This window comes from Urocitellus parryii, chromosome 1, assembly GCF_045843805.1.
Source record: "Urocitellus parryii isolate mUroPar1 chromosome 1, mUroPar1.hap1, whole genome shotgun sequence".
Classification (NCBI taxonomy): Eukaryota; Metazoa; Chordata; class Mammalia; order Rodentia; family Sciuridae; genus Urocitellus; species Urocitellus parryii.
This window is the reverse complement of record NC_135531.1, coordinates 36,235,688-36,258,062: the sequence shown is the minus strand read 5'-3', so window position 1 is coordinate 36,258,062 and position 22,375 is coordinate 36,235,688. Positions and strand designations below refer to the sequence as shown.

General features: G+C 41.6%; 1 protein-coding gene across 2 annotated transcripts in view; it reads right to left on the bottom strand.

Annotated features, from left to right (window-relative positions):
• Positions 1 to 22,375, bottom strand: part of Retreg1 (reticulophagy regulator 1) — a 137,596-nt gene that overhangs the window by 22,498 nt on the left and 92,723 nt on the right. The window contains exon 1 of one of the 2 annotated variants that reach the window (XM_026393595.2): positions 13,582 to 13,942. The exons of the other annotated variant lie outside the window; for it this stretch is intronic. Within the exon in view, the coding sequence (XP_026249380.1) occupies positions 13,582 to 13,634 (53 nt within the window). The 5' untranslated portion in view covers positions 13,635 to 13,942. Of the gene's footprint in view, positions 1 to 13,581; positions 13,943 to 22,375 lie in introns of those variants that run through there. 2 annotated transcript variants of the gene reach the window in all.

Below are 22,375 nucleotides of genomic sequence, written 5' to 3'. Positions count from 1 at the left end.
GCTACCCACTCACATTTACTTGAAAATCTGAATGCAGCAAAACTGAATATTTTAAGTCCTCTACTTTACGAAATAGACATTTACTTTCTCACATAAAGATGACCCTTCAAGTATTGTCAGAGTGTCAAAGCTCAGGCCCAAAGTGGTTTCCAGCCAAGAGGCCTCCTACTCAGCTGAAAAGGCTAAGTCTACTTTCATTTGCTGATGCTGAGAATATTAAAATATGAAATGTCCAACCCACAGTATGCACATGTTTGTGATCTTATAATGGGGAAATTTAAAGCCATAAAGAGTTTCAGCTCTCATTTACAATGGACTAATAATGCCTCAGGCTGATTCTTGGCCCTCAATACTGCCCTGCCAGTGTGCCACACTCAGCCTGCTGATCAATGAGGGCAGCCTCCATGCTCCCTTCTTCATCAATACATTATCTTTGTTTAGCAAAGTCAGTAAAATGGAGATCTAGAAATTCTGTGTTTGATCATGACAAAGACCTCAGATTTCACTGGAAACACGGAGCTGGAGATCCCAGGGATGAGGGTTAGAAAGTAAAGGCAAAGGTACCAAAAACAGTTGAGTGATGCTAAACATTAGGCCCACAAGCAATTATATCTTCCTTTCTCAGACTTTATTAAGGGATTTAAAAGGACTATGTATCCTATCCATATATATATAATTGCAAGTAATGGTCACCTGTGACCTGCTTTTTCTGTATCAGATAACATCCCCCTCTTCCCTTATCCAAGATGATATAGATTATGTATTAATCCCAAAACATACTAACAAGAAATTGGTATGAATGTTTTTAAATTCATGGTATAACTTAAATAATGACTCAGGATTAACAAATTAAATACTACCTCTGGAACATTCAATTCAATACAATCAATATTAACTTATGTATAAGTGGTAAGGACTTATCAAACTCCCAGTTGATTTAGGACTTGGAACAGTTTGATATTCTTGAATAAAACACACTGCAATATATTGTGCATGATTTCTAGTTTTGTTTATTTAAAAAAGTGCAAGAACTTAATCACAATCAAATATGGAATCTTCCTAAACTTTTATATCCCACCCTTTTAAGTTGTCTTTCCACACTTTTTGTAAAAATACAATATTGGCAATATCCCTCTACTGACTCCCTCTGCTGGCTTTGACTTAATTTTCACAGACATAAAAAACTGTATATACGAAGAGACAAGCTCACCTACTATATCAAATGTCAAAGCAATGGTCATTTATACAAGAGAACAGTTTGTTTCTCCCTCCTGTGACAGCAAAGCCTAGGGCTCCAGGACTGATATGGCACATCCATAATGCTGCAGACCCAGGCCCTTTCCATCTTGTTGCTCAGATACTCTCAAATTAGCCACCCCATTGTCCAAGAGAGTTACTGCAGCTATTGATATCCTTACCCTCCTTGCCACCATCAGGAAAAGGGAAGCAGAGGGCACTCTTCTTTCTCTTTAAAGTCACAGCCTACAAGGTCCACCCACTTCCCACTGGCTGGAACATAATGACCGGCCGAGTCTAGTTGCAAGAGAGTCTAGGAAACAGTTCAATTGCTGGTGATCAGAGAAAACTTGGGATTCTATTCCCAAAAGAAGAAAGGAAAGCTGGGTATTTGGGAGCAACCAGAGAATCTGCTACAAAAATCCTCTTTGGAACTCTTATTTCATCAATTTACATAACTTATAGTCATGTGATTACAATCACAAAAACAACAAAGAACACAGAGAGATGTGAGAATAACTACAACTAAGTACACAGCTCCAATGGTGGGAACAATTATGTTCTAGAGTAGGGGTAGGCAAACATTTTCTGAAAGGGCTATAGAGTAAGACTTTCCAGCTTCGTTGGCCATATGGCTGGTCTGTCTCAACTATGCTATTGTGGCAAGAAGATAGCCATGAACAATATAAACATGAAAGAGCATGGCTGATTCACCAAAACAGGCTGCAGGGTGGATCTGGCCTCCAAGCTTCAGTGGCCTACTCATTCATGGTATCACTGGCTTCAGACATGTGGCTATACAAGGTGACCAAGGCCACTGGTGAACCCAGCAAGCTATCTAGTCACCATTAGCAGAGATGCTGCTCTATGACAGCATGTACCAGATGCCAGCAACTACATTAGGAGCTTTAATTACACTATCTCTAGTCCCCACAACAACCTGACAAGGTGGGAAAAATGCCTCTGATGACCAGCAGACACAGCCAAGGGGCAGCACCAGGATTAGAACACACTCTGCAGCTCTCCAAGCCACTACCTTCCCAAGCCTGTTCTCTTCTAGATGAAACAGTGTTCTTCTACGGAAGTTGGATGAAAAATCATCCTTCAGTTAACAAGAGTGAAACATATGCACAGGGATCTCTCTATAGCATTGACAAAGCTGCTCTGCTATTACAATAGCAAAAGTTTTTCTGTAATCTTAAGAATAGCCTTTGCGGTAGAAGTTTATCCTAGTTTTAATAAGGAGGCACTTAACCTTCAGATTTTCCTGAGTAAAGCTGCCAAGGTCTTAAGTGTCAGAACGCTGGCAGCTAATTGGGGGTTTATAAGTCAAGGTGCCATCAAAATCACTGGACACTTGCAGAGTCATTCAAAGTCCACCCTTGCTGTGGAACAGATATGAGTGGTACCACTCTATCTTCCCCACACATGGCAGAGGACATACAATAATGCATCACAGCATTCTTTCCAGAAACTTCCTAACAAGGCCTCATGATCCTTATCAGAGCTCCTGGAACCATTTCCAGGTTATAGGAGTTGACAACAGAGAACGAAGCCATGTGCCATCAAGCCCTGGACTCGTATGGGACATAAGAGCCTTCCTCTCCCCTTCTGTTGAGCCCCAAGAAGACATATTATTAGTTATTTCCTATATCATCAGTGTCGTTGTTTTTTGTGTCTTAGATTTACTGAGCAATTCTCTTCTTGTTTCAGCAAGCAAGGCAATTAATTCTAGGTTTACAACTTCTCCATGTATCTGTTTATTTTATAGAGAACAAGTTTCCATAATATCTCAGAATGCAAAAACTATGGCTTTTTAGAATTTGTGTTCTATTTATTCCAATTGTGAAGGGAAAGTTATCTGCCACTAATGTTACAAGCTACTCCAGACACAAGGTACATGTGGCACATAATTTGATTCTTACATAGAATCCTCAAAGTGATAGAAATTAGTAGCCTCTAAGAAATTTAAGTACATTTGTAATCCCCTCGCCATATCTAAAAATGGAGTTTATAATTCTATAGGCATAATTTTGAGATCTTCCACTGATAGGTAGGCTTCTTTTCTTTTCTTTTCTTTTCAAAATAAAGCACTTGCTTATAGTTTACATAAAACAGCAGCATGAAATGTCACTTCCTGAGTCAGGGTGACTTGGTGTGCAGCTGCTCCTGTTTTGTTTACATGGCTGGTATGAGGCTCCACCATGATGGTAATTACTACATGACACTCATTAACAACCATGGTGTGGGAGTGTCTGCCCAGCTCCAGGAGCACCAGTCTCCACCCATGAAACACTTGCATTGCAGGAACCTTCCACAGAACACTGCTGCCAGGCAGAGTGAACATTCTGGCCTTTCCATCACCTCGTTCCATAACAGGTGCTCACAACTGCAGTCCTCCCTTTTAAGGCAAAGACTCTGCAGTCTGGTGATGTCTCCCCTAGACACTATTAGGCCACAGAGCCAAATCTGAATAGCACTCGATGGTATTTACCCAGTGGGTGACAATTACTCCTAAGGCAGGCCAACTTTGCAAAAAGGACACTGTAGCAGGAAAGAGGGTGTGGGCTGGCCCAGCCTGGAAGACCTGAGGAGCCTCTCTTAGGATTATCACTCCATCTGTGTCCCCGATGACAAGGTTGTCTGGTCCACATGAAGCAGGGCAACACAACTGTCCTCTCAGGCACCCAATACCTTGTGTCTCCTGGGATAGCTGGGACATTCCCTAACCCAGGTTTCCCAATTTCTCATCAGGACACTCTGACCTGTGTATATTGTGGTGCATTGCTACATCCAGGTTTCACCCCTTGCCTTTGCCAATCTGGGACTCCAAGATGGCAGGGTCTATGGGTTTGAGAGGCAGCTCTGTAGTGTGAGGGTGTGAGGGGAGCAGAGAGAGAAGAGAGAGAGGATGATGAGAGGTCCCGAGGGTGAGCAAGAGTATGTGAGAGAAATTAGAAAAAAACGCAGATGGGGCCTGTGGCGCAGACTGTGCTGCCTGATTTCATCCCACAGACGTCACTGCATCAGTGACTTAGACCCAAGACCCGAACACAATATTCCTCACAAGGCGAGGCCATTTTTAATTTCTCATTCAGAGTTAGCTGGTATTTTTTAGAAGAACAACTGAAAAGCGGGGGAAAACACATAAGCAGAGTTTTATAACTCATTTCTGCCTGAAGATCTTGTCTGACTTTCATTATATAGTAAGAATGTAAGCTGCGGTGGGGCCAACAGCCATATAAATGAACCAAAATCACTGGATTTGAGTTGAAAGAGAAGTTTGATTGCTGAAGAAAATACCAATTTTCAAAGCAGCCTTCCATGCCCTACTGCTGATGATGCTGAGACCCAACTTTTTCAAACATGAACTGAAATATTGTACTTCTTTCCCCTTACCTCCAACCCTTCACAGACCTCTGAATCTGTTTTGGTCTCCTAGTCTGAAGTTTAAAAATTAGGTGAATGGGACACTTATTTCCCACCCCCATCCCCCATTTAACTTGTGTATATCCTAGGCTACCTCCTGGCCACAGGATATATTTGTGCAACATGTGAAATGGCACCTGTCAGCCAGCAAATGAATCAGGGTAAATTGCTTGGGGCCAGAGCCTGATTAGTGGTCAGAGGGCAAAGACAATCTTAAAGCCATGTGGAAGAAGGGCATCCAGAGGCATGTTCCAGAAAGTTTTGCTCACTTGCTAGAGGGGAATTGTATGTTTAGCACCAAACTTCCATAGGGCTCAATCAGAGATGGAAATACAATCATTCAGAAGATTTACAGTGTCCCTGAGATGAAACCAAGCCAATCAACTGTGGAGAGATGCTTGCATGTTCTGAGCCTGAATTTTCTCCTGTGAACCTTCATCTTCCTGTGAGAAGCACTGGGTGGGCATCCTTGCTTCCCCACAGAGAGGTCAATGCAGGCAGCCCTCCATATCTGTGGGCTCTGCATTCAAAGATCCAACCACCTTTGGATTGAAAATATTCTAAGTTACAACTGTAACTGAACATGAACAGATTTTTTCCTTGGCATTGTTCCCTAAACAATATAGCACACAACACTATTTCCACAGTATTTACATGAATTAGGTATTCTAAGTGAACTGGATGATTGACAGTAGATGGGAGGGTGCACAGAAGTTGATACAAACACTGCACCAATTTATATGAGGGACTTGGTATCCCCCAGGTGTCCTGGAACACATCCCTCTAGATGCCAAGGAACTGAACTTCATACATTCAACACAGTCTAGCATAACACCAATGCTCATGCAGCTTAAGTCATCCTAGGGAGGGTCAAAACAACCAAACACACACTACTCCAAATACAAAGAGCAGACAGACCATCTAGACTAGACCAACCAGCAACGCTCCTCAGAGCTGTTCAGTGGGTGAGAGTTTCAGGTAACTCTGCCTCTATCCCCTGGCAAGACCACCATTTAGAAGGGGTAGATGCAGTGCTTGTTAGGTAGTATCTAACAATGAGTAGTGAAATGCATTGCAAATTCACAAAGTATTCTTTAAATTACTTTAGGATCCTTCTTTAAACTATCTTGAGAAATCAAGTGGTGGTAGTTAATATGCAGAAAATAAACAAAAGCAAGGGAGCTATTTGGAAAACACATCAAGAGAAAAGGATTAATGGGACTAACTCTTGACAGGATCCACTGAGGTTGGTAGGAAGCTAGGAACTATAGTTATAAGTGTCTCTATCTGTCTCAGAAGGAATATTCCTTTAGTAGTACAGGTGCACTAAGGTAACTTCTGACCAGCTATTGACCCCAGGGCCCACATTAACATGGGATTGACTTGTAGAAGAAGCCCTCCAGTAAATAGGATGGCCACCATGACAGTTTCAGAGAGGACCAACTAAGGTAAAAACTCCACCATCTAATGCGAAGGAGGAGTTGAACACCTGATTGGCAAAGAATACAGAAGATGGTCCCCAGTTCTTCAAACAGTAATAAATCTGGAGACAGCCTTGTCTCCTTTGTTTTTCTCTGCTCTGAGATGGTCCACTCTCTCTCAGAGTGCTCTCTGCTTGAGCCTCACTTTGCTTTTACTTTACTTTCACCTCACCTTCTCTTTACTTTCACTTATACTAAAGTTTTCTTGCATGGCTTTTGGTGTCTAAATTTTCTTTCATCGGAACACAAGAACCAAAGTTTGGAGTTTCAGCTCCCTGATTTCCTGTGACATGCTCAGGATCCTCCCTGTGTGCTGCGTCTGTTGATATGCACAAGGATTAGACCACAAAGGGTTGAGGTGTTTTCACTCAAAAGTAGCTTATTCTGTACTGCTAAAGGAGATGGATTACTGATATATCATTACTTACTACTTTTGAGTGCTTAAGAATGAGCCACTCATGGGCTGGGGCTGTAGCTCAGTGGTAGAGCACGTGCTAGAGCACTTGCCGAGCACACATGAGGCACTGGATTCAATCCTCAGCACCATATAAAAATAAATCAATAAAAGGTATTGTGTCCATCTATGACTAAAAAAAATCTTAAAAAAAGAGTGAGCCATTCACTAAACTAAATATTTAATGTGACTTACCATATTGAAACTACAAAACAAACCTCTAAATAGGAATCCCCATTTTACTGTAACAAAATGAAATTTGGAGAGGTTAAGTAACTTGCCCATATATCAGCCACCCAGCTAATATATGATGAGGCTGGGATTTTCAGCCAGAACTGAAAACAGCTTTGTTTTATTCCAGAGCCCATAACAATGGTCACCATGGAGAACGGTTAAAATTGTTAAGTATTTATGCTTAAAGATGTTATTTCAATGAACCACAGAGTTATCCTATGTAAATGAGCTTATTCATCAAGCGACTAGATAACTGGCGCATTACTGTGATAGGGAGAAAGGTCAAGAGTCGTCAATTCTTCTCAGCAGAGAAAGCCAGTGCAAGCTTTGCTATGGGTATCTTTTTGGATAACTGGCAAAAATTTTATAACAACAAATATTAATTAAGCATTTCTTAGCCCCACAAATCTTTGACAGTCCTCCCAAGAAAAGGTGGGCTCTATGTCCCCTCCCCTCCAATAGGGGCCACTTGGTCAACAGAACACGGTGGGAACTATGCTGTATTGGTTGTGGAACCCAGTCCTTAAGAAGCCGGCAGTGGCCAGGGTAATGGTGCAACACCACCTGTAATCCCAAGGACTCAGGAAGCTGAGACAGGAGGATCACAAGTTCAAAGCCAGCCTCAGCAAGGTCAGGTGCTAAGCAACTCAGTGAAACCCTGTCTCTAAATTTTAAAAATGCAAAATAGGTCTGGGGGTGTGGCTCAGTGTTTGAGTGCCCCTGACTTAATTCCTGGCAGGAGAAGGAGAAGGAGAAGGAGAAGGAGAAGGAGAAGGAGAAGGAGAAGGAGGAGGAGGAGGAGGAGGAGAAGGAAGAGGAGGAGGAGGAAGAGGAGGAGGAGGAGGAGGAAGAGGAGGAGGAGGAAGAGGAAGAGGAGCAGCAGCAGCAGATGTTGCTGCTGCTGGCAGTGTTTACTCCCCACTTTCTACCTCTTGTTTCCCTCAAATGAAGAAAATACAGTAATGTACCCTACTCACATTTATAAGTGGCAAAATTATTTTTAGTAACAATGACCAATAAATGTGGGCAAATCCAAAGGATAAAATATTTTGGCAGGAATTTTTAAAAATGCTTTTGAAATGTTTAAATGCCATAAGAAAATGCTGATTAGAGAAAAAACAGCATAAAAAAATACATGGACCATTTACTTACAACTGCCAAGAAAACAACCAAGAAGAACTAGAAGACAGTATAACTGTTTTCTTTCTTTCTTTCTTTCTTTTTTTTTAGGGTAATAGACTATAGTTAATCTTTTCTATTTTATTCTTTCTTCTTTCTTCCTGATACCTTTACTTCCCCAAATGAGCAGCTATAACACCCTATAGTGGGATAATTGTTTGGGATGTTGTTTTTAAATATGAATGAGAGAATATGAGATCACCCCTTGGCCAAACCTTCACACCCCTGTGCCTTCTGCAGGACCCAGATCAGCACAGTATTGAGAAGTAGCATAACAACCAAATGGATTCAGGCACCAATTTTCCATAAAAGGCCAAGAGGCAGGGGGTGAGGGGATGCCCACATATTTGTGTTTTGTTCTATCAGTCACCTGAGTACACCTGCCCACAGCCCACCACTCAAGAGCTGCAGCACCCCTGCTAAAGACACCTGCATCACAGTCTTAGGAAGGCAGCAAAGAATCAGGTGCCCTGTGCTTATAGGTCAGAGATTGGTTCTACCAAGGGTGTGTGCACCCAGAACTTCCTGGGAGCTGCAGAGGTTTAGGAAGCAATGTGCATGTTAACCGTGAGTGAAATAGCTCACGCAAAACAAACTCTCTTTGCAACAAGGACAGATCGTATTGTTCTACATGTTCTTAATCAGTTTCAAATATTAACCCAGCTGGCTTGAAGTAGGATTTCAAAAGTGATAAACAATTTCCATTCCTGATAGATGTTTCCCATGACTATGTGAGAAAGGGGAAGAAAAATAATCATTAATTCCTTCAACAAAACTTTATTGAATGCTTATGATAGTATTATGGAGTAATCCATTGATGGACTCATAGCTAAGGGGACTACTAGGAAGTGGTGGATACTGAAAGAAGTGTGACCTAGTTAAATGGAATAGGTCCTTAGGACACTCCCCTTCCCCTTTGGACAATATCTTTTCCCTGGCCCCTTCCTCTCCTCCTCTCTCCACCTCAATCTCTGCCACCCACCCCACCTGCTGTTTCCTAACTGCCATGATGTGATCACCTTTGTTCCACCATACCATTCCACGACGATGTCCTGCCTCATCACAGGCCAAGAAGCAATGAAGTCAGCCAGATATGGACTAAAACCTATGAAGCCAAAATGAATCGTTCCTCCTCTAGATTGATTTTTTCAGGTATTCTGTCATATCTATGGGAAGCTGACTAACAGATGGCTTAGAGACACATAAATAAAGAAGACATAGCATTTTAGAACTGAATGCTAGCTCTCTTATCTTGACCTACAATCACTTGTATAGAAAGGCTGACCTCCACAGGCTCATGAGAGCCAATACTGCAATTCTCTTTCCAATGCTACTTTCAATGATCTCATATAGGTAGCTTGAAATCGACCACAGTGCAAGGAGTTACAGCACAAGAATCAGCCAGTGGTACATACAGATCAGGACTTCCCTCCTCCATAGAGCTGGCTCTTGAAGCTTTACCAGCACCCCACTCCAAAAGGGCTCAAATGAGAGGCTTGTGTGTACCCCTCCCACTTATCTCCAACCAGTCCCTTTTCTTCCTGTGTACTAACCATACCTGACCTTTCTGAGCCCACACCAGCCTTGCTTCTGAATGTTAACCCACCCTAATGCATCTTCACCACACAATGATTATACATGGGTCTAAGGCAAATCCTTCAAATCCTAACTCCTTCACTCAATGGCTATGTGGCCTTTGTTTATCTGTTTTCTCTGTGTCTATTTCCACAACAAGGCAGCATAGAAACTTTTCAGACACATAAAACATGAATACATGTGCTCACAGGAGTCCGCTTAACCCAAGGCAAAGGTGCACAAAGCTTGAGCTGGGGCTCCCTGCTCATGTGTCCATGTGAGGCAATTCTACTCTCACCCTGCACTGTAAAGAAATGATATTATCAAAGGACAGGCCTCACCAGCAATTTAAATTAATTCCATAACGTAGTCAATCTGAATTAATAAAACATCTGTATTACAGAACATGTTTATACTGAAAGTTTCTTTGAAACCTTCAGGGAATAAAATTCAATGCAATTTCTTTGGTTTTTCTAAATACAAAAACAAGTTGAGCACTCCTAAATTGAAAATCTGAAACCTGAAATGCTCCAAAATCCAAAGTATCTTAAGTAATAACAGGATGTCACACGTGGAAACTTGCACACTTGACCTCATTTGTGATAAGTCACAATCAAAACACAGTCATGCTACAAATATCCTATAAAACTTATTTCAGCCTATGTGTATAAAACGGATATGAAGCATAAATGAATTTTGTGCTCAGATTTGCTTTCTAAAATGAATTTTGTGTTTAGACTTGGTTCCTATCCCCAAACATTTCCTCATGTACATGCAAATATTTCAGAACTGAAAACAGCCAAAATCCAAAATCCTTCTGGTTCTAAGCACTTCTTGGAACCACACTCCTAAGTTTGGAGTCTGTACTTGACCACCTTACCACTCCAGAGCACTGAAATTAGCGTCGCAAAGTTACAATTGTAGAGCCTTTTCAAACAAACTCCTAAGTCCTTATTATATGACAACTTGAATATCAATGTATCACACAGCCCCGAACTACCACCATTTTGCTTTGTACCTGCCTGGCTCCAGCCCCGACATATACCAGGTACTCTCCACATTAGCATTTTAAATTTCATTCCCTCAGTCTTTACCATCTGAAGTACTCCCATTTACTAGATTTCTACTTTGTGGCCTGTCTCCCCAACTCCAGCTGCATTTCCATGACAGCAGGGACCTAACCCATGACCCTATCACCTACACAGCAACTGGCTTAGATTCAGAGCCTAATAATACCCAGTGAACAGACCATTGGGTGAACATAGTCATCTGCTATGAAAGTGCTTCCAGGACAGCCACATTAAGAGCTCAGTCCTAATGCTGGCCCACCTCCCTCTTGATATCTGGAATAAGGAATGTCACAGGTAATGTGCCATCCACCCACAGCCCTCTCACTCAGGCTATCAAGGCCTCTCAGAAAGCCATCTGCTGCTGCTCCAAGGTACAACGCCAAATGAAGTGGGACATAGAGCCACTCTCAAGCCAGGCATCAGGCCAGGGTATAATTTTCCTCCTATTTCTTGATCTTGTCTGCTTTCCTAGTTGCTGCGTTGGGTTGTTTGTTTCTTTTTCTTTGGCCCCAGTGCTTCCTCTTGGGTCTGTGCCTTTCTGAGCCTGCTCAGCATGGCTTTCTTGCCCTCTCCCTTCAGCTCTTGACCTTGGAAATGGCACAGTCCTCAGGTTCTTACCAAGCAGGCTCATTAGTTGCAGAAGACAAAAGACAGGGAGGAGGGTCTCTCCCCTGCCTGCCCCCTCCCTGTTGTCCACCTGATGAATATAAAATGGCACCTTGGAGCCATAGGCTCGGCCAGGAGAAAACCAAGCAGTGGGCACCAGGGATGCCTGAAGTACACACCCCAGTACAATAATGAGGTTTCCCATCATTCGTATTCCACTGATTTTTTTTAAAAAAGACCAAACTCAGATTTAGCTCACTGGCAGTTATAGAGCAACCCTTGGACACCACATTCCAAAAATGAGACCCAAGTAACATGAATAAGCCTTAATGTGATAGTCAATTAGAACCTGCTGCAATCAAGTCCTGAGAACGCGTTTTGTCAGCAGATTCATGACTTATAATAGCAATTTCTCTTTTAGACATGGCACTAAAGGACTTGTCCTCAGGCATTTAATCTTAAATTTATCAAGAATAAAATTCACTCTCAATTGCAAATATTTAATTTATAACTTGGTTCTAAACTTTCCCCCATCCAGAATGCCCTTTCTTTCTGAACAGATAGGAAAACAAACAAATATATGAGGTAAAGCCAAGTATACAAACCACCAACCGTTAAGAACTGGAAGTTATCCCATCAAAATAAAAAAAGGGGGACAGAGGTATGCTACCTCAAAGGAGTGAGAGGGAACTTCCACTTTCCCTCAAATATATTATTAGTGATAATAATTCTATGTGTGTCTAATACATATTTATGTCTCTGTACATATTTATACACTTTCCTCTTTATATGTTTATTCTTTTTACCCAGTAAAATTTACTTAGAAAAAAAAATTGCTTAGTTGACACCCAAAACTGTTAGTTCAAAATAATTTACTATCAACAATTAATTACTTTTTAATTGTTAATGTTGCATTTCATTAAAGCAACCCATTATTACATTTCTGCCAAATCTCTCCCTCTTCAATCCTAAAGGGATCAGGTGCCCCAGATAGGTACTACAGGTGTAAAATAGCTTCTAAATATATCTCATCTAACAAATATGTGTATAAAAAGCCTACTGTGTGCAAAACTGTACACAGAGAGGTGGTGGGGATGCCCAGGTGCCATGAGAAAAGAGAAAGTGTTGCTTTCAGAAATGTAAAGCTGTGCAGGAGGGGATATACCCATGCCATGACCCAGGAACTACCCATCACCTGGAAACCAACGTTTGACCTTCTCTGAAAATGTTTTCTTAATTAGTTGGCTAATCGTATACCTCTCCAGGCACTTTTTATAAAGGTCATCTTCAAGTACTTGATTTAATGCCTCATTTTATTTATAAAGTTATTTCATTGTTGAATTAAATGTCAACCTAATGTCTCTTTTCATGTGCTGAGAGAATTTGGAAGAAAATAGAATAAACTAAAGAGGAAAGGTAACTTTTAAGGTTGCTATTACTATTGATTATAATCACTATACACAAACCACCCCATGACCATGGCTTTCAAAAATACAGCTTGGTACTCTTGTTCTTAGAGGGTTACCAGTTTCCCACTTACTTTATTTGGTAATAAAATTATCAATGATCCCTTTCTAAGTTCCTTTCTACTTCTTTATATCCAAAGGTCAATTACCCCAACTAGAATTCCAATGAAAACTTCTACCTGATTTATACAAGTTTTGTTACCAGTAATGGAGATGAAACGGAGACTTTCCACTTGGGCACAGTTAGACTCAGATTAGTAGGAATTAATGTCTGCATCTTTTCCCCTCTATGTTCCCCATTTCTTAGAAGTAGATATTAATAATATTTTTTTTAAAAATTGATAAGATTAATGTAGTATGCACAGGCCCAACCTATCACACCTCCAAAAATAAAAATTTGTGGTTAAAAAAATTGTTTTGAAATATAAAAATTGTAAAATTGGCCCAATATCTAACCTTTAAAACTGCCCAGCAAGTTTTTAAAATGCAAATATTGAAAAAAACTATTCATGAGCTTAGATTTCCAACAACTATCATCTCAATTTAAAAATGAAACATAGAAAAACTCAAGTAGACTTTACTTGGTATCCTGGAAAACCATTTTTTTAAAAAAATTTCAGGCCATTCATCCCTTCTTTGTACTTTTTTCTAAGAGGACATTAAGTTAATTTTGTCTCATTAGGGCCAGAACATTCCAAAGAAAATTCAGTTTCCTGGGATCAAGGAATGGCATTCCTAATTTTTTTGAAACTATTTTCATTTAAAGCCCTTTTTAAACTAATCATAATAGTTTTAAGACCAAAAATAGCAAACAAAACACCCCAGGTAAAGTAAGTATAAATTGTAATTACCTTTTGCCTGGTCCAAAGTCCTCATCTTCAGGCATTTCAGCCCTTTTTAGCATGGCCCAGCTGTCACACCTGCTTGCCACAGCAGGGAAGCTGAACAGGGTCTTTTCCAGAATAACTCTGAGGGTCCAGGGAGAAAAGCCCCAGGAGTGAAGATCTTTCCTTTTCCCGGGAAAAAAAGCACTCCTCCCTTACTCCGAAAGTTGGTGTTTACAAACTTCCAAAATGCTGCCACCAGCCTTGAATGAAGCTAAGCTCGGGGTTATTATGACAGCCCCTTTCTAAAAATAAAGAGGTCACCTCTTACTCCCAGCACTTGACAGGCAGCTGGGAGCAAGCGCTGCCCGGCACCCAGCATTTTCCCCACAGTCGTGTGAGGAGGTGTCACCACCCTTACAGGATGACTTCACCGAGGCCAGCCTGCCCTTTCTTTTTTTTTTTTTTTTTTTTTTTTTCCTGGTGTGACTGGGCACCCACCAAAGGTAGAGCAGCTGCCAGGCGGTTCCAACTTCACCCTGAGCTATCAGATCTCCTCCTTCAAGTCACAGGAGGGAGTTGGAGAGCAGAGAGAAAAATGGGCTGTACCTGTGAGAGCCCAGACGCTTGGTAGCTTGAAGTGCCTGGCCACTCAGCTAAACAGTCCCTGACTCAAAAAAGAGAAAGCAAAGTCCATTGAGCAATTGGGTTTGGGGGGATATTGTTTTGCAAGAAAACCTTTCTTTGGGTCATTTAGATCGCTCAACTTAGGGTGAGCAGGGATCCTAGCCTATGTGGCTGTGTGGACACAGTGTCTTCTCCCCCAAAGCTTGCCCAGTGGTCAGGGGCAGCCGGACACAGAGCACAAAAAGGCTGCAGGTCCGGGTGTTTGTCTAACTTGCCTCCACACCGCATGGGGCTCTCAAATCACTGCCACTCTCCTGTGCTGACCTTTTTAAAGACTAAAGTTAAAATAATAATAATAATAATAATAATAATAATAATAATAATAAAAAAAAACACTTCAAAGCTTCTGGCTTCCAAAAAGCCAGTAAAGATATTACTGAGATGCTTTTAGGAATCAACCTGAAAGATTCAACAAACACCTTGTAAGTAACCATTTCTCTTTCTCTGACTGGGAAACATTAGAGAGGCAGAAAGCAAGACCTAGTTATTAGGAAATAATATACTTTTTCACTTTTTCATGTTATTGCTAAACCTAGCACAATACTTCTCTTAACTGTATTTTACATGTTTATATTCCTCAAAGTGGTTTTCTTGATCATTTAAAGAATCGAAACATCACAACAAATAATATAGTTATCTGCTTTATTTTGGAAAAAGCTAGCCATTTAGTGAGGTGTGCACATCACAACTAGAGATTTGTCTAAATGGTTCCATATTTCATACAAGACCTAATATTTTAGACACCTCAAAGCCTAGGTCCTATGGGTTCATGTACTCAGCTGTAGAATCCAGATACAGAGACCTTGAAAGGAAGCAGTCATACAGTTCTGCAGATGGGGGCAGAGCAGGCAGAGACTCCTAGAAACAAAGCAATGTTCTATATTGTTAGAAATCCCAGGGGTTTGAAGAATTTTTTAAAAAATGAAATACTGAAAATATTATCCATGATAACATCTTGACACTTGCATTTAACCTTAACAGCACAAAATACTAATTGTATTATCTCTCTGTCTGATCATATCTCCCCTTAATTTTATCTTGTGTTTCTCTTAAGCTCTAATTTTTACCACTTTTTGAATCTAAATGAAACTTAGCTATTAGATAATACAAACTGAATTGTCATTTATTTATTTATTCTTAAATATTTATTTTTTAGTTATAGTTGGACACAATACCTTTATTTTATTTATTTTTATGTGGTGCTGAGGATCAAACCCAGGGTCTCGCATGTACTAGATGAGCACTTTACCGCTGAGCCACAGCCCCAGTCCCCTGAATTGTCATTTATTGATAAGTGTGGTAACTGGTGAAGTCGTACCATCACCATGAACCATTCACTATATTTCCCTTCAGTACTCCACAGATTTCAAAATTGCTTGCTCTAACTACAAATTCTCCCTTATATATTGCTGTGACATTCACAAGGACAAGGTAGAAAGGAAGGACAACATGGGTAACAAACACCCGAGTGTAGCTGCATGACTGAGCCTGTTCCACCAGGCTGTACACATGACTTGTGCACACAGACATGGCCTTCCAAAACTGCTGGGGACTAAGGTTCTAAGGGTTCCCTCACCATTGTTGACCTGATATCTAGTGGACATTCAGAATTTTAAAAGCCCTGAAGCCCACTGAAGCTATCACCCAGATATTCAGAGCTGAGACTGTGGCCCAGCAAAGTTAGTCATCCCATTGGTGACAGCCAGCAGCCTCCAGGTTCACCGTCCCTTGACTGAGTGTTCTTTCCCTCCTCCAGGCAAAGATGCAGCAGAGCCCACGCACTCTAGCCAAAGCCCACGTGCACACACTTCCGTGGCTTACACTTTTTTGTGTCCACACTTAACAAATCAGTGTGCATTTGATTTTGGTAATGTACTTTAAATGGAATTTTAAAATCTTTCTTTGCAATTTTATCATAGAGCATGGTCTAAGAAAAATCACTGCCATTTCAAAGCTAAATGTCTCCTTTTTGTGATGTCCTTTTCCTCTTCACACAATCATGGCCTAAGAAGTTTTGTTTCTATCTTTTCTACAATCTAGAACTTTCTATGAAGACACTAGGATGGACCCTCCCCTTCTCTTCCAAGTCAAAGAGCAATATGAACAATGAAGGGTCAACTAACTGCTTATGCTATTGTACAGACAGGGTATCACCTCATATCCCTTCCCGATTTTGCCAGTTAACAGAAATCTCAGTTTTTAGCTGTATGTGTGGTCTTCCAGAATAAAGACTAGATTTCTCGGCCTTGTTTGAGCCAAGTAAAGCCTTGACATTGAATTTTGACTGAAGGGATGTGGGAAACATTAGGCAACTCCAAGAATCTTCCTTAACGAATGCCTGATTCATCCCCTTCACCTCTTCCATTTTCCTGATAGATAGAATGCAAACATGATGGCTGGATCCCCAGAAGCTACTTTGGGGAAGAGGTGACTTGTGTGATGGAGACCAAGATGGCAGAGCTCAAGAGAAAAGAAGCCTGGGGATGACAGATGTTGAGGATAGTCATCAGTCACAGACACATTCTACCTCTGAGCTTGCAGGTGAGAGAGAGATAAGGTCACTCATGTCACTGTTATTTTGAGATCCATTACAGTAGTCCTACCTTAGCCTCAGTTTTGCTTTTCATGGTTTCAGATACCTGAGTTTAACCATGGGCCAGAAATATTAAATGAAGAATTCAAAAAATAAATAACATAAGTTTTATCTCACACTGTCCTGTCTTGCCCTGTCCCATGCACGACCTGAACCAAAGCTTGCTCCCTTGTGTCCATGCTGTGGACACCACCTGCCCATGACCCACTCAAGAGCCGTCCTGGTCATCAGATCGACTCTTGAGGCATCTGCAGGGACTATGTTCCCTTGTTTCACTTAATAGTGGCCCCAGAGCATGAGAGTAGAGATGGCGGCATTCCAGATATGCCAAAGAAGTGGCAAAGTGCTTCCCTTAAGGGGAAAGGGGAAAGTTCTTGATCTAATAAGAAGAGTGGGGGAAAGAATTATATGTTCAGGTTGATAAGATCCAGGGTAAGTTGTTGTCATCAATCTCTTACTACACCTAGTTTATAAATTAAGCTTTATCATTGGTACATACACACATTTAAAACAAAAAGTAGAGCACACAAGGTCCAGCACTACTCTCAGCTTCAAGAATCCATTGTGGTCTCAGAGTGTATTCCCCACAGATAAGAGAGGATTACTGTACTCGTGCCCCAAATTAATCCTAATGAAACTATTTCCCCCAAATATAAGCAATGACTATTAAAACAGAAAGGAGAACTGGAGTTGTAGCTCAGTGGTAGAGCACTTGCCTAGCATATGTGAGGCACTGGGTTCGATCCTCAGCATCACATAAAATAAATAAAGGTCCATCAACAACTGAAAAAAATATTTAAAAAAAGAAAGAAAGAAAAGGGCACAGGCTTCCACCTCAGGTCACAAGGTGAGATCAACCTCTGTGTGTGAATGAAAGGATGGATGCCCCCCTCGCCTGGTCCCCACATGGTAAGATTGATTCCTGACGACAATCCTAGTAGTCGGTGGAGTTTTTGGTTTGGTTTGGTTTGGTTGTTTTTAAGGTGTCTGCTCTAGAAAAGATCCAGAACGGAGAATTAAATCACAAAGGTAATAATTTTCATAAGAAGAACTTAAAGACAGTAGTGACACAGGAGCTCTACTCAAATATTTAAAGTGGCTCCTGCTAAAGAAAGATTCAATCATACAGGGCCACAGAGGGCAGATCTGAGATCAAGCGTGGGAAACTAAAGGAGGGAAGAGGTTCAAGGTATTCAAGCCCAGGGGGAACCTATTCAAGAATTCTGGCCAGGCGCAGTGACATATGCCTGTAATCCCTGTGACTTGGAGGTTGAGGCAGGAGGACGACCAGTTCAAACCAGCCTGGGAAACTCAAAATAAAAAGGGGTGGGAACTGGGGGATGCATTTCAGGGTACATACAGTATGCTTGATTAGGACCTGGGTTCAATCTCCAAAAAAAAACCAGTGACTGCTGAAAGAGTTCCAGAAGGGGCCCTGCTGGCCGGCAGCCTGATGGAAGCCAAGCTCCAGGACATCCCCTTGATTGTAAGGGACAGGCCTGGGAATCCTGAGCTCTGAGGAGCAGAGATGACTGAGAATCCTCTAGAGCTGCTCTTATCCAAGCCTACACCTGCATGAAGTTCCTGGGGATCCCCTTGAAGACAGGTGTCTGGGACCAGGCCCCAGGTTCAGGCCACACCAAGCATGTGGCACAGGTACACTCAGAGCTCAGCTGGGAGCAGCCTCTGAGGGGAGATGAGAATGGACAGGGCCTTGAGGATTGATTGAACCTCCCTGACTCAGCTATAAACACCCCAGGATCCCCACATCCAACAGGAAGACCACTCTGAACTGGGGTGTGCTTCAAGTGTAAAGGAAAGACATCTGCTCTCACCCTGTGGCACACCTGGCTTTGCTGCTGGCTTTGCTGCTACTGCAGGATCTTTTCGAGAGGTTCCCACCTTCTTGAGCTAGTCTCTATTGTTAGGTTTTGATCCCCTGGACCACAGTCCTGATGGCTGGATTAAGAGACACTGACTCACTCTGTGAGAACAAAGGCCTCTGCAGCCACCTCACATCCTACCCTGAGGTACATCCCTGAGGAGAGTCAGGCCCAGAACATGCAAGGCCTACTCAGGATCTGTGGGTGGTAGCACAGTTTGTTAACTCTGAATATACTGATATCAGGGATTTTCAACTAATGTTCCCCTAGAGGCCTTTTTAGAAAGTTTGACCAACTGACCACTACTCAGAATTTGAAGTCACCTACCAACCCATCACTCAACCAGTAGACATAGACAGAGAACCTTCAATAATACCAAAAATAACAAAAACAGCAGCACTCCAATGCTTGTCATTTGTTCAACACAAAGTGCTTGGTGTGCAACAGGCAAGATCCCTGTAAGCTGGGGAGTCCCTGAGGCAGGGACAGGTTGAGCACCTCACCCAAATTCACCCATTGGTGGCTGCAGAATCCACACCCAGATCATCCTTTAACATAGTCTGCTAGGCCATGCCCATGTCCTTGGAGAAGAAAAACTTTTGAAGAATGGAAAAGCAAGCAACTGAGACATGACACCATAGGGCCTTTTCAGCAGAAGGGAAACTAGTTTAAATTCTATAGCCAGGAATGTGGGGATGTGTAGCCAAGAAGTAAGGTGGCTGAGGGAGTCCAGAAGGAATCCTGCTGGCTGGCAGCTGTGGAGCAAGAAGGCTCAAGTGTTGATGTATGGAAAACCACTAAGAGGTCGGTGCTAAGGTTAGAAGGTGTACCACCAAAGTTTTCAAATTCATATATCGAATTTATTGACTAGACTTTTGGGATGTTATTAAGATCAAAGACATCAGGGTAGGGCCCACATGGTGGCATTAGTGGCTTTATTAGAAGAGAGACATGAACTAGCACACTGGCTCTGGCTGATCATGTGATACCCTCCTCCATGTTATGACGCAGCATGAAGCTCCTTCATCAGATGCCAGTGTCATGCTCTTGAACTTCCCAGGCCCAGAGCCATGATCAATAAACCTCTATTCTTTATAAATTACTCAGCCTGAGGTATTCAGTTAAACCAACAAAAAAGTCTTGAAAGGAGGCCGGGGTGATTATACATCCATCTGGGGAATTAACAGGACGAGGAACTTGGTCAAATATTGAGGAAGGATCAAATATTGACAAGAAGGGATTTTTGCTAAACCAACCCGATAGGAGTCTTTCTAAAATTAGGCTTTTGAGAGCTTGTTTGCACATAGCCCCATTGAAAAGAATCTCAGAGGAACCTGACTAGAGTCTCATCAAGGAGAGTTTTTGTCACTTCCCAATAAATTTTTTCTATTAGCATTTAGTGCTACAAAATGCATGGACTCTCCCGAGCTGCACCACCCAAGATGGTGGCCACTAGTCACTTGTAACCACTTAGCACTTAAGATGTGGCCACTCTGAACTGGGGTGTGCTTCAAGTGTAAAGTACATGCTGAATTTTTAAGACCATGTACAAAGAAGAAGAAAGATAATATCTCATTAATTAATTTTTATATGGACCACATGTTGAATGTAATATTTTGGATATATTGGTTAAATTATGAAAATTAATTGCATCTCTTTCTTTTTTGCTTTTTTAAAAACATGGATACTTGAAAATTTTTAAGTTATAACTTACATTATATTTCTTTGGCAGCATAGCTCAAGAGCTTTAATTCTATACCAAAATTGTCTAAATTAGACAAAATGAAAATTAGCAGCAAGAGCTAATTGGCTAATACAATCTTAGGAACTGTTTCAGAAACACTTCCAAAATTCCTTAAAGAGATGGAGAATACAAAAGGCGTCAACAGGGTGGGAGAAAGAAGAGCCCACAGGACATTTATACTCTCAGCATTTTTACTCAAAAGTATAAAAATTTTCCTTCTCCACCTTCCTACAGCCTGACAAAGTCTTCTAATGATACTGACCCAAATTTGTTTCTTATGAAAATCCGAGTATATATTATACAAGCACTTCACAACAGTAGAATGCAGGCGTGGCACTAGCATCAAATCCAGCATATTTCTTAAACTGAGTGAAAGAAAATGTTCTTTTTCCCTAAGATAAAAAAAAATCAAAGGATTAACTTTGCATATACATATGTGGTATCAATAATGCCATTCAATAATGCCATCTGACTAATAATCATACCTTCTCTCTTGCTTTGATACCTTCTCTCTTGCTTAGCAGTTGGTGGAATCATACTGAGATTTACCCTGGATCAGTGGTTTTTAAAACAATACAAAGTGTGTTGTGGTTTTTCCTTTCAAATGCAATGTTATGCCAAACTTAATATATAAAAGATAGAATCACCACCAAACCAAGAAGAGTTAATCAGGTGTAGAAGGGTACAGGGCATTGAATAGTGGCCTCAGTTTCCCAAAGGAGCCCCACTGTTAAATTCATGGAAACCCACATACAAAATAACAGTTTGATGACAGTGGCCTAGATCAGCCAGTCAGCCAGAAAAAAAGAGAAAGTGGGAAACCTTTTTCTCAGTCTTTTCTCATAATAATTAAGATAAGACTTAACCCAGTTACCCATTTTATCTTTTTACCTTTTTTAAAGCTTAGCACATGGAGTGTTTCCCACAAAGTTCTTTTATCCCAAAATAGCTAGCACCAACACACTGAGCTTCTGAAGCTTCCCACCCCAAGCTCTGTTGAATTCCTCCATTTTTTGGGGGTGCATCTCCTATATTCCAGCATTGGAGGTAGGGCCTAAAGAGAGGCAACTGGGTCTAGAGGGTGGAGCCCTCCTGAAGGGATAATCTCAGACAGTGGAGGGGTTGGTGATTACCAGAGTACATTAGTTATTGAGAGAGAGGGCTCTTATAAAAGCGAGTCTGAGTCTGTACTCCCGCTTTCTCTATTGCATATGCTTGCCTGTCATTCTGCCTTCCACCATGTTACAGTGCAACATGAAGGCCCCGGCCAGATGCTGTCCTATGCCCTTGGACTTCCCAAGCCTCCAGAGGTGTGAACTAAATCAATTTCTTTCCTTGTAAGTTGCCAAGTCCATGGTATTCTGTGATAGCAACAGAGCATGAACTAAGGTGGTCTGTGCCCTCCCCTTTCCTGTTCTGTCTGAACAGTTCCCAGTTACACCTGCATTCTGGTATAACTATTAACAATTCCTTTCACACTCAGCTGTGCCCCTGTCTAGGCCTAACATTGTAGGGTAACCCAATATATGCCCATCTTCTTACCCTGCATTGTCAGAACTTGCATTTTATTCATTTGTATTGAATTGTCACATCTCAGTCATCACACAATTTGGTCTCAGCTGGGACCCACATGGAGCTACATTCTTGCAACAGACTACTCAGTTTGACCCCTAAATCCCTTTTCACACCTTTCCTGTTTTGCCCAAGTCACACCTATTGTCTCACCTGCCCTTGTTGTGGTTAAACTATTCCCCCAAGAAGTGATGTTGAAGTGAAGCTCTGTGGAGATCATGCTGTGGACAGAGTACAACAGCCACCAGAGGGATGCTGGAGAAGCCAAGTGCATACAGTGAAAAGGTAAGGACTGGAGGATGTGAGGAAGGGAGGGAGGGGGTGTGAGGAAGGGCAGAGACC